We start from the raw sequence: 12,720 nt of genomic DNA, 5'->3' as shown, positions 1-12,720 counted from the left end.
CATCTCTTCATTTCACATACAAAGAAAAATTATTTCTAGATAACTTAAAATAAAGGAGGGAAAAATCAAAGTTTTGGTGTGTAGATGTATAAAATTATACACATATGTATGTGTGTATATACATACACACATGTATACTTCACATTTAAAATATTTTGCACAGAAATGGGTATTAGCTGTTCCACTGTCTGGGACAAGGACCACAGAGAATACACACAACTGCATTTCACACACTAATAGTAGAATTTTCTTAGTTGTGTGCATTCTTGAGTTGCATGCTTCGCTTTTAGCTAGCTAATTAACAGCCACTTTTGTCTATATTTAAGGTAACAGCAGCAATGTTTCCATTAGCTGAAGATATAAAGCCCTTCTAGCAGGTATTCCACTGAGAAATCAGTAAATGTTTTTCTTAGCTTCTGCTTTTTACTTAAGATCAAGTCTTAACCATGGACTAAAGTGCTTCCAGCAAAGAAACTTAGCATGTTGAAAAACCTGTGTAATACAAATGTGTGCACTCCATACTTTAGTCGAGGAGAACCACTACAAACCCTGTTATAGGGAAAGAATCCTGGCTAACTGAGGAGGTCCCAGCTGACTGGAACTTAGCCAGTGTATCACCTATCTACACGAAGGGCTGGAAGGAGGACCTGGGAAACTACAGACTTGTCATTCTGACCTCAGTGCCGGCCAAAGTTATGGAACAGGTCATCTTGAGTGTCATCACATGGCACGTACAGGACAACCAGGTGATCAGGCCCAGTCAGCATGGGTTTATGAAAGGCAGGTCCTGCTTGATTAACCTGACTTCGTTCTATGACAAAGTGACGTGCTTAGTGGATGAGAGAAAGGCTGTGGATGTTGTCTACCTAGACTTTAATAAAGCCTTTGACTGTTTGTTTGGGAAACTTTGACTCAGTTTCCCACAGCATTGTCCTGGAGAAACTGACTGCCCATGCTTTGCTGGGTAAAAAACTGGCTGGATGGCCAGGCCCAAAGAGTTGTGCTGAATGGAGTTAAATCCAGTGGGCAGCTGGTCACAAGTGGTGTTCCCCAGGGCTCAGTATTGGGGCCAGTTAAGTTCAATATCTTTATCAATGATGTGGATGAGGGGATTGGGTGCTCCCTCAGTAAGTTTGCAGACAACACCAAGTTGGGTGGGAGTATTGATGTGCTTGATGGTAGAAGGCTCTGCAGAGGGATATGGACAGGCTGGGTCAATGGGCCAAGACTAATTGTAGGAAGTTCAACAAGGCTAAGGGCCGTGTCCTGCACTTGGGTCACAACAACCCCATGCAATGCTCCGGGCTTGGAGAAGAGTGGCTTGAAAGCTGCCCAGCAGAAAAGGACCTGGGGATGTTGGTTGACAGCCTGCTGAATACGAGCCAATAGTATGCCCAGGTGGCCAAGAAGGCCAATGGCATCCTGGCCTGTATGAGAAATAGTGTGGCCAGCAGGAGTAGGGAAGTGATCGTTCCCGTATACTTGGCACTGGTGAGGCCACACCTCAGATACTGTGTTCAGTTTTGAGCCCCTCACTACAAGAAAGACGTTAAGGTGCTGGAGCGTGTCGAAAGAAGAGCAACAAAGCTGGTAAAGGGTCTAGAGCCCAAGTCTTATGAGGAGAAAGGAGGTTGTGGCGAGGTGGGCGTCAGTCTCTTCTCACACGTAACAAGCGACAGGACAAGAGGAAATGGCGTCAAGTTGTGCCAGGGGAGGTTTAGATTGGATATTAGGAAAAATTTCTTCACTGAAGGGGTTGTCAAGCATTGGAACAGGGAAGTGGTTGAATCACCTGGAGGTATGTAAAAGCATGTAGTTGTGATGCTTAGGGACATGGTTTAGTGGTGGACTTGGCTAGGTTAACTGTTGGACTTGATGGTCTTAAAGGTTTTTTCTAACTTAAACGATTCTATGATTCTATGATCAACCCTAATGAATTTGCAAAGGAGTGTGGCCTTAAGTCTAGGAAGAGAGTCTCGAGTAGTCAGGCTAGACTGGACTAGAACAAGCAGCAGAAGTTGATCTTTGAAGAGGAAATTGAGTTAATTTTCCTATTTTGAAGTAGATGATTGTTTGAATAAAAATGTTCTCGTAAGAATTTATGTCTTCACATGTGGTGGTCTGTATTTCTATGCCTTATTTTATTTCCTTTGCCCACAGGAATCCCATCTTGCTTTTCTGAAATGGCTTGAGGGAAATGTAGATGCTGAAGGACTAAGAGCATCCAGTAAGGTGTCTCTTAAATTTGTTTCATCCTGTGAGTCAAAAATGAAGATAACCCCATCTCTTATGCCAGTCATCACTGAGATGGAAAGCTTCACATCAGAACATTTCAGCCTGAAGACGTATCAACAGAATCTTCAAACAAAGAAGCTTGGAAAGATTCTTCTTTTTACTGAAGTTACCACAACAACAATGAATCTTCTAGATGGGTAAGTTAGTAATCTAGACCATATCGAATAAGCTTTCTGATCTGGAATTCACAATTATGGTAACACACAATGTTCAGAAAGAAACTTCTCTTTAGTTTATTTGTTGCTTACAAGCTAGCCAATGTAAAAAAAATGCTGATTATTTTCTAGGTAGGACACAAAATAGAGATCTTTGTATTCACAGAATATTAGTTGATAATGTATAAAATACTAAGCCATAAAGGGTGGGAAAATCCAAGCTTGACAACTTTTTACTTGGTAGTAGAGTTTAGTCATTATTCCTCTTACAAAGCATGAATGTCACCATAGGAAAGTTTAAGGTATTAAATATGCATGTTTAGGAGATTATATGCATTTTCTACTACAAGTTATTTTCTAAGCTAGTTATTAGAGAAAAGCGATACCAAGTAGATTGTGGTATTTAATTTTAACATTACTGTTTTCTCTCATTCCTTTTATTGCCTATTTCACTATAATACTCTTCAGTGATTTGTTGGGTTTTTTTAAACATCAGTTAGGGTTGTGCTAGACATTCTTTCATCATCACATAGATGACCTTGTGAATGAGTTGTGGGATACCTTTGAGAAGGTAGTTCATTAGAGCTTTGAATGGGATTAAGCAGTATGAAAATCACAGTTGCTAAATCCTTAGGTTGGACTCTATGTACAAAGACTATACTGTTATGTTTCATGAAATAGTCTGATGGAAAAAAACTGTCTTTGGGAAGTTGTTGCTCTTCAGGACAGATTTTTCTATGTATGTTTCTACCTGCAGCTATAACTTTTCTTGATGACTACTTTTGAGTATCAGTGTTAATTTATCTGCAGAAATTGCAGATGGCTTTTACTGTTGAAAATAACCTCAGGAATTTTGTTTTGTATTTTTATTTTTAACCACCATCATCAGTTAAATCACCTTGAATGTTATTGTAAATGATTAGTTAACCAGCAATAATAGCTTTAGTTCTCAGCTAGAGAGCTTAAATTGAATATACGCACACAAAATCAGTGAATGAGGATGCATTATAACAGTATTAAAGTAAATCCTTTTGTAGTCTTACAGCTGAAACTGTGATAGAATTTAGAAATTATAATTTGTGCTAAAATACTGCAATTTAGAGACAGTTGGAATCAAATACAATTCTTTTAATTCCAAACTGTTGTCTGTGTGTGTATATATACTCACGTGTGCACACATTAAAAAAATATTGATGTCTAATTTTGCCACTCCCCTTCCCCCAGATCTACATCCTTGTGCTGCAACTGATTTTGCAATGGCTTTTGGACATAGACAGACATGCTAGTTCGATAGGCCACAAAGAAAACAGCTATTTTGTAGAAGCATTTGTAACATTTGCTTCTTAATTTTTAGTATTCACAGCACATTCAGCCCATTGGATTGCAAGCAGAAATACTGTGAAGAAAGTGGCAAAGTGATAATTAATAGGTCAAGACCTTTCTTCTCTGACAGTTGTTTTTGGTGGTGGTTCTCGGTAACATCATTCACACATCTCAGTAAGATGAAGTATATAGTTCTGAGTTTTGTGAATTTACTTAGATGTCACAAGCTAAATAGAATCATGTCTGGTCAATTTATATATGATTGGTCAATTTATATATGATTTATATATGCTATATCAAGAAAGGCAAAGGAGCTAAAAGAAGTGGTCTTTGTTTTTTTGAATGACAGTGGAATCTTTACTCTCTTATCTTTAAAGTTCTGTATGAGCAGAGTGGTCAGGACTCTGGTTGCTTTTTTACATTAAGTAGCCCAAATGTAATGAAGTGTTTACAGATGTAGGTCTTCAAGATTTTCTCCATCATGATACAGCCTGAGTAGTCAGTTTTCAGGTAAGACGTAAACTAGAAGTCCTGGCTCTAAGTAGCTTAAACTGGGAACTTGATCCTATTGAGATTATAATTTGAACAATGAAATTTATCTTACAGAAAGACTTTTGTACTTTGTTGTCATAGATAATAGAATGATGTAGTCCCTGTGATTTGCAATTCAACAAAGTACGTTGAGACTTCAGCAATGATAACATTTCATAAATCACTAGAAATTGATGCAAATACCAATTAGTTAATTTTTATTAAAGAAAAATTTGTCAGGTTTTTAAGGTACTTCTAAATGAACCAATATGAATTTGTTAGGATGTGTGTATGTAACTTTTTTCTAACTGCCAATTCTGAGTGACAGGAAAACATATCTCAGGAAAAAAAGAGCTGCTTTGCTTGAACAAAAAATAGGTACCTGTCGATCGCTCATGAATCACAGAAAAAAATTACTGTGTTTATGTAATCATATATTGCAATAACCACATGTTACATGATAGACCTCCGTAGGTCTCTCAAATTTTACCAAGTTTATGATGATTGAAAATGCGATACAGATACCTCAAGAACTTAGTGTGATTAGTAGTAAACTTAGTTAGTAAATTATAAATAAATTTAGCATTTAACTTTCTTAACTTTAGATTTTCTTATACCTTTCCCACCAACTGAATGTCAAACTTTTGTCTCTCTTCCTTTCCACTTCCCCAAACCTTCATACCCCGCAAAAATTAAGATGTGGAAGGAGAAAGTGGGCTGGAACTAATTTAATGGCTGAGCGACCTCACAGTAGAGAAACAGCCGGAGCCTAATAGGGCTCTTTGTCTGCATTTCCACCCTGGCTGGTAACGTGCCAGTCAAAAGTCAAGCAAGAGAAACAGGTGGAAACTATTAGACCTGTCATAAAGTTTGAAAAATTGATTCTGGAGGCTAAGTGAATAGATTGAACTTGACAGTGTTGTCCTAAAGATTCTAAGGGAAAATTCTGCAGTTTAATTTGGGATCTCTTGATTGTTCATTAGCTCTCCAGATGGCAGGTCTTGGTGGTTTGCATATTAACATACACACTGTATTATCACTGGCTTACATTTATGTATCCTAAGGTAACAAACGAAGTGTGAATTCACCTGTAGGTATCTAAAATTAAATTACATTAGTCTATTTGTAAAATAAAGATTTGTTTAAATGTCATATAGTTTTAAATGATCAATATTGCTTTTATGATTTCATGTTAAAAGCTTTATTTGAATCATTTGAGACTATTTTTAAAAGCATTTCCATTTCTATTTCTTAAACTAAAATTTAAAATTCTTACCAAAGATTAGAGGCTCCCTTGTTTTTACTCTAAAAGGAAATTCTTTATGTAAGTTTCATTTCAGAAACCTTGTCTTCAAAGTTATTTATCCTAATGCCACCTGTACAGCTTAACCTTGCCAGAAGCAGTTCCATTATCTCTGTCTACTGTCCTCGGAGCATGCCTGGAATTGCATGATTTAAGATGAAACCGTTATTTTTGAGGATGCATCTGGTATACTGATATAAGTGTTACTTTGTAGAGACATACTTACTAGACTCACAAGACTTTGAGGTTGATAAGGAAATACTTCTATCACACTCTAATTGGCTGGAATGGTTTCACAAGAATTGTATTTAAAAATAAATTAATTAGATGTACATTTCAGTTTTATTCTTTACCAGTACCTTATATCCTGGTTTTATGTTTTAGTTGGCAGATTTGATTTGTACATTATTAAGCCATCATGTGATATATTCTATATGAAATGCCATTGTGGGTCCCTTTTCCCCAATACTTAAGAAGTGCCATTGTTAGGAGGAGTTTGACACAAAAATGGTGAATTTTAGTGAAAATAAATGTAGGATGAAGTTGCTTTCATAATTGCTGAATAGGATATGTAAATAAAATGTCAGCTTAGAATAAACTATTCCCAAACACTTAAAAGCTTTGAAAAAGAAAGTCCTTTACATTGTTGGCACCCTTTTAATTTTTCTTTATGCTTTTCTGGGTTCATATTTTAAAAATTGTACTACAACTCTTACTTTGGAAAGTGATCATTAGGACTCATTTTATTTTAAAACTTGTTTTAGTTGTATTCAAATATGCGTGCTGCTAATGCAAGTATGAGTTAATGAAAAGTTAGAGTAGCACACAGTTGAAGGAGATTGGAATGGCACTTCAGAGGCGCAAGAAAACAAATTGAGATTGACAAAGTGTATTTTGTACTTCGTGGTTTCTTTTTTTTTCCAAATCCTTGTCATGTTTTACTTTATGTAAACTCAGTGACCTCGTGTTTAGTCATTCCATGCACCTCGGTGATCTCCCTTATTCTCTGTTTAAAACATGTTTTTTTAAAAACAGATTAAAATCACATAAGCTGTGGGGAGTGGGTTGAAATGTGGTTTGAAGATAGAAACTTGGCATTACTGTAGCCTTTGCAAAATATGCTATACAGTCACAGTGCTTGATTTCATTCCATCATCAGGCATACCTGTTTAAAGGTACCTCTCCTCTCAGATACTTGCCTCAGAATTGCACTAGGACTGTAACTACAAGCCAGAATTATTAATCTTACACCTATTGGCTCAAACTGATCGACCGTTTTCTTAAAAGCTATGAAAATTGTTTACTACTAATATTATTGTAGCTAGCCATGTCTCATAATCCAGGCTCAGGTGGGTGGAGGAAACCATTTTGCTGTAATAGTCAAAACCAACTGCAAGCCGTGTCACTGACCTTGTGGTTTCCTCTATTGAAGATGTATGAGTTGCTGGAGTAGAAAGTCTTCAAAGAGTAATCTTTGTCTTTTAGCATGGTGAGACTATCCTAGTACATTAATAGTTGGCTAAAAATAAATATTTTTATCACCAACATTAACAGTTTGTAAAAATTAACCCCCTACACATTCTCCCTCAGGAATTTGTGTTGGAGAGCTGGAAAATATCATGGTGGGCAGGAAGGATGCCTTTGTCTCAGGAAATAGGCATTGCTGTTGGATGTTTAAAAAATCTCTGCTGAAAGATTGCTCAGTTATATTTAAATGGTGTATGCATTTTATACATAACCAAAAATATTTTATCAGTTTGGATAACAAGTACTTCTTTGTGCAGAAGGCTTTCACAATGGTTCATATTGCTTCTAAAAGCTTAGATCCCTTGGTTTTGTTTGTCTGCTAAACTCTAGTGTGGGATAGGAATGCTTTCCTTGATAAATGTCTAGCCTAAAAATTGCAGTTAGATACTGATGGACATAGAACTGCTCTCTAAGGCATTTTATGCTTTTAATCTACATCCCTCTCATTTAAAAACCTTTATATAGTACCATCTTCCTTTGTTCTTTACATCATTTGGGTTACTAACTTTTACACTTCCATTTTTTTTATTTATAGGGTTGAAGGGCTTTTTATTCTCAAAAGGAGAAAGTTAATGCATTGGAGTAGCTGCTTCCGTGCTTGTTTTCCTCAAGGTTTTTTTTATATTCAATATATTGTGCCTTGCTTTGGTCATAAAGGTCAGCTCAAATAACAGAATATGTTTGTTTCCCTTAAATGAAAAAAAAATTTCAGCAGTAATTTTTGCTAATTTAGTTTTAAATGTATAATATGTCATACTTCTTCCATTCACTTATTGGTAGTGTTTTGCATCATCCACTGTTAGAAAAGGCTGTTCTTCAGCCTGATAACAAAAGATCATGAAGGAATTTTTGTAATACAGTCAAGAGTCTGTTCCCTTCCTCGCCTGCAGAAAGGGAGGAATTCGGAAGTTTTTGGCACTGATTTGGTTCTGTGCCATTCCCAGACTCTTCTCTGCAATACCATTTTTCATTACATGCTTGCTGAAAGATTTCTGTATTAGGATTTGTCATCTCCTTTGCGTCAATTTTCCGTGCCTTTCTTTCCACCTGTTGTGAACAGTTCTTGAGGGCGCTAAACAATTAGGTCCCTATTTTCCTGTCACGCACCTTGTATGTCTGATTTTTCATGGAACTGAAGGCAAATTTTGTTCCTCTTTATTTTTTTTGTTATGTAAAATTAGTAGATTTTCTTCCTGTTAATGAAGCAGGCCCCCTGTTTGCACGGTTTCTGTCAATGCAGGGGGAGGTTTGGCATTCCCAAAGGGGACTGAGTCATAAAAAAAAAAAAGATACCCGTTTTGCAGAGCAATTAACCCACGTTGAACTCTTATGGTATATTGTATTACCCTGCTGCTGGAAGTTCCTGAACAATTTGCATTGTCGTATGAATACGCATGTAGCCTTCGAGCACTCATCATTTGTTAAATATGAGAGGAAAACCTGTAAGACTGCACAGTTAAAATGAGAGCTAAAGAATGAAAACTGAAGGGTTTCAATAACAGACTTTTCGCATTAAGATGAAAAAATTGAACGCTGAAGTTACAGATGAAGATTTTTTCTGAAGAAGAGGATTAGCTTGAAAATGTATATAACGTAATAGAATGCAATATGTCATAATACGACATATAATACATTGTTATCTGCATTTATAATACTAAATTACAAGATATTACATGTATATTATGGCTATTAATTAATTTGCTAACTCTTTGACTGTCAATTCTGCCTTTGAATTTTAACTTTTGTTTAATAAAAAGTGAAGTTGCTTAAGCTTAAACTACCCGGCAGCACTTACGGATTACTGTTTGCACCTCATTGAGAAAGAGGTTTTCATGCTTTTTCAGTCATCGTTTTGTAACATATTGTTAGGTAGAACAGTGTCAGCTCTGTAGTGTCAGTGCAAACACGTATCAGGTTGGGCTATCCTCGTGTTCATCAAATAGCTTTCTGTGCATTGGGAAACCTGCCACCTTATTGCCACCAGTCCGAGCTCAGATCAGAATATAGCCTCTATGGCTTACAGTAATAAGTTAAAAAACTCAGAGACAGGTATAAGTCAGTGTAGGACATGACCCATTGACTTATTAAAGGGGGGTGGGGTGGGGCTGGGTAACGCATAGCAAGACTAGATATGTTGGTAATGTGGTCAGATGAAACAACTTCCCCGCCTCCCTAATTAACCTTGTTGAGTAGCTCAGGGCTTGGTCAAGTCATGCATCTGCATTTCTTCCCCATACCTTTTTACTGCAATTGTTATAAAATTCAGACTAGTAAAAGAATAAATTGAAGGTGTTGCATTCAAATAAAACAGAATAGCAGTTTGGTATTGAAGTGTCTTGATAATGTTTGATTAACGGGTTGCCCACATTATGCATGGCTGAGGAAGCACCAGTTTAGGAACTAGTAAAGAATCCACTCATCTGGACGTGGTACGTTTCTTACACTTTACCTTTGAAGGAGATGCGCTGGACATATTCAGCACATGCAAGTTGCAGACTCCTCATTTTTTTCAGAAAATGGGAATTCTGGAGAAGTAAAGCCCAATACGCATTGCTTTGGCAGCTCCCCTGGCCATTACGCTTGCTTTAAGTGATGCATAGGGCCAACCTCAGCCTTGGAATTACATCTACAGAGTAATTTTTGTCTGATCATTTTAGGAAGCTGATAGGAAGAACACTGTTGTCAGCCACGGAGACAAACATGCTATGTGCTAGGTTTTGACTTTACTTACTACTGTAACTGCAATAAAGATCCGAATGCTGAACTACAGCTAAGTGCAGTCAAACAAAGTCTGAATTATTCTCTGGAGATGCCAGTTTCTCATTCTGACTATCACAGGGAGAAGAACATAATCGGATTTCTTAGAAACTCAAAATTAGGTCAGGGCTTTCAGTTTCCATTTTGCACATCTGCATCTCTTTGCCTGTGTCAAGAAAAGAAGAAAAAGAGGTTGGATTTATAACAGTATGGGAAGTAAGGTAGGAGCTAAGAAACTTAGGCCATGACTGTTTAGGGAGGTTTAGACAGCACCTGTTTCAGTGTAGTTAAGAATAAATACACTGATTTTTGTTTGTTATTATGCTGCCAGTCAGAAGATAGTGATTTAATTTCAGAATAATTCCCTAATTGTTTCCAGGGCCAAAAACTTTCAGAGCTTGTGTGATTTCTACCTTAAACAGTAAACTAAGAAAATCCCACAGAATTTGAATTCTTTACTTAAATCCCACTGGCCTAATTTATTTTCACTTATACTCCTAGTTAAAATATTTTAAGAATATGTTCGTATTCAAACGAAGGCTTGCATTTATCACACCTCATATCATTTAGCCTAAAATGTCATGGCCTGTAGAATGGTGTGTAAAAAAAAAAAAAAAAGCGAGGTTCCCTCCCTGCAGTTTTGTGATCCCCAGGATTGCTATAAAATGCTGTACCTCATGTTGCTTTCAAAAGAATTTACTGGCATTGTTCTTGTTGCTTAACTGTTAAACATGGATGAACTTCCAAATGTTTTTTGTAAACTTTAACTGATGATATTATCTTACACAAAAAACCCAAAGGTATTTTAAAGGATTCTTTGCAAACACAAAGCTTTTATGGCATATTATATTAAGCAGTTGCAGAATATGTCCTATAGACATTTTTAATTTGATCTATATTTGAATGGATCATCAGTCTATTCACAGAGGAAGATGAAGAAGAATACCAAAGAGAAAACAAGAGGAGGAAAAAAAGTAGCAAGATGGAGGCTGAGACATAGGAAAGAGGAAATAAAAATATGACATTCAAGGGAAACAAATCTTATCTGTATTGACTGAATATTTCTTTAGCAAGTATGTTAAGCTTAAGGTAGAATAAGTGGGATGTAAGAAGATTGCAGTATTAATTGGGGAAAAATCTACACATTGTCAGAGTGCATAGCAAACCAATTACTGATCAAAAGCCCAATAGTCCCTTGTTCAAATGGCAAATTGTCTACTGAAAGATAATTTACATAGTCTTTGGGTTTGGTATCTTCTGAAGTCATAAAAGGCTGGTAATAATTCTACTTATGCATGTGGTGGTTCCATTTCTAATTTTTTATTTTTGAAAATTGGGGAGTATGAGGAAAGCTGAGCAGTTTATTTTGTTGAGGCTAAATAATAATTTTGCTTACAGTCATAACGGAATTCGCAAATTATGATGTCCTGCTTTGCTTGTTCATTTTTAGTCATCCTTTTAATCTTTCCTACCATCATAATCATTTTTGAATACCTAATCAGAATCCCACAAATTGCTTATATTTCATGCTTTTAAAAATGCGGCTTACAACATATTACGTTGCACTTTTTGGATATTGTGTAATTCATTAAATTGCATGTTACATGACAGTAGAAAAGCTTCAAAATTCATTCCACTTGACTGTAATGCTTTCCATCCATTAATTTACTGTCTTTATTCAAATCCTTGGATAGGCAGTTAAGATTTCAAAATGGCATTTCATTCACCCGTTTCTAAGCCCCTAAAACTTACTGGTAGACTTAGATGGGCTGTGGGCTTAGTGAAAGAGAACAACGTATTTTTGTACTGCTGCATCATCTTTCAGCTAAAATATTTCACCCATATAATCAGTTGCTTTGTTTAAATGTAAGACTTGATTTTCTTTTTTGTCTACATAAAAGAAAAGGAGTTGCTACAGAGCCAGCTTCTTTTTAAGGCTGTGTATTGTGCAATATGACTGTTGCAGTGAAATGGAGATTTACAGACACGGGAGCAATAACATGCAGATAATGCTTTAGTGGCTAAAAATAGTATTTCAGTCTTCACTGGAGTAAACCATGACTTGATGCCCTCAGAACAGAGTGTTGTTTAATCTGCAGGTGTCAGGGGTATCAAACAGGCTTACAAACCATTTCAAAACTGTTTATTACTGGCGTTGGATAGAAGTCTCTGATGGAGGACTGATCTTTTACCAAAAAAAACATTTTCTTTCCTTGTTGCATATACATGCCCATCCTAGCCCTAGGAGAAAGAAAGATTTTTCTATCTATTTTCTTAGGGGTTTTTTAACCTTTTTCCTCCAATAAGCTCTGTTTGTGCTACTAGCTTCTGAAACAGAAGTTTTATCAAAATTGTACATTTATGAAGTAATACAGAAGAATGCTTATAAGGTAACAATAAGCCATCTGTCAGGCTTCCCTGAAAGAATACAATAGTTTGAAATACTGTCCACAGACGCAGAAAAAAACAAATAGTATTATTTTACAGCTTTTAAGTTTCAAGACTGGAAATTAGATAGAGTTCTCACTCAAGTCTTGATTTATTAACGAAAGATAATGTGTATACTTTATACGGAGTATGGTACCAGATGTGAGATATAAAAGAAATTGCTGGTAGCCACCTGCTTTAATGCACATTTAAAATCTTGCGTGGTAGTTGATGTCGTGTAGAATTCATGTGATAGAGAATAATTTTAAAGTTAGTAGACCATGTCAGGTTAGCAATAATCAGTGCTTGTGGAATGTTTAATGTTTTCCATCACAATTTATCTGTCCCTTTGAAAAAAGAAAAGTTAAATAATCACCTTCTGCCAAGGTTTTTGAAAAGCAG

General features: G+C 36.2%; 1 protein-coding gene across 1 annotated transcript in view; it reads left to right on the top strand.

Moving 5' to 3' along the window:
- The window catches only part of HLCS (holocarboxylase synthetase), a gene marked incomplete at its 3' end in the record, with an annotated part of 121,807 nt that overhangs the window by 40,913 nt on the left and 68,174 nt on the right, over window positions 1-12,720 (top strand). The window contains exon 6 of the mRNA XM_082009430.1: window positions 2,161-2,432. Coding sequence (XP_081865556.1) covers window positions 2,161-2,432 — 272 coding nt within the window. The remainder of the gene's footprint in view (window positions 1-2,160; window positions 2,433-12,720) is intronic.

The sequence above is a fragment of the Phaethon aethereus genome, assembly GCF_964289735.1.
Source record: "Phaethon aethereus genome assembly, chromosome: 1".
Classification (NCBI taxonomy): domain Eukaryota; kingdom Metazoa; phylum Chordata; class Aves; order Phaethontiformes; family Phaethontidae; genus Phaethon; species Phaethon aethereus.
Note: the sequence above shows the minus strand (reverse complement) of the source record. Positions and strands in the feature narration are given on the sequence as shown.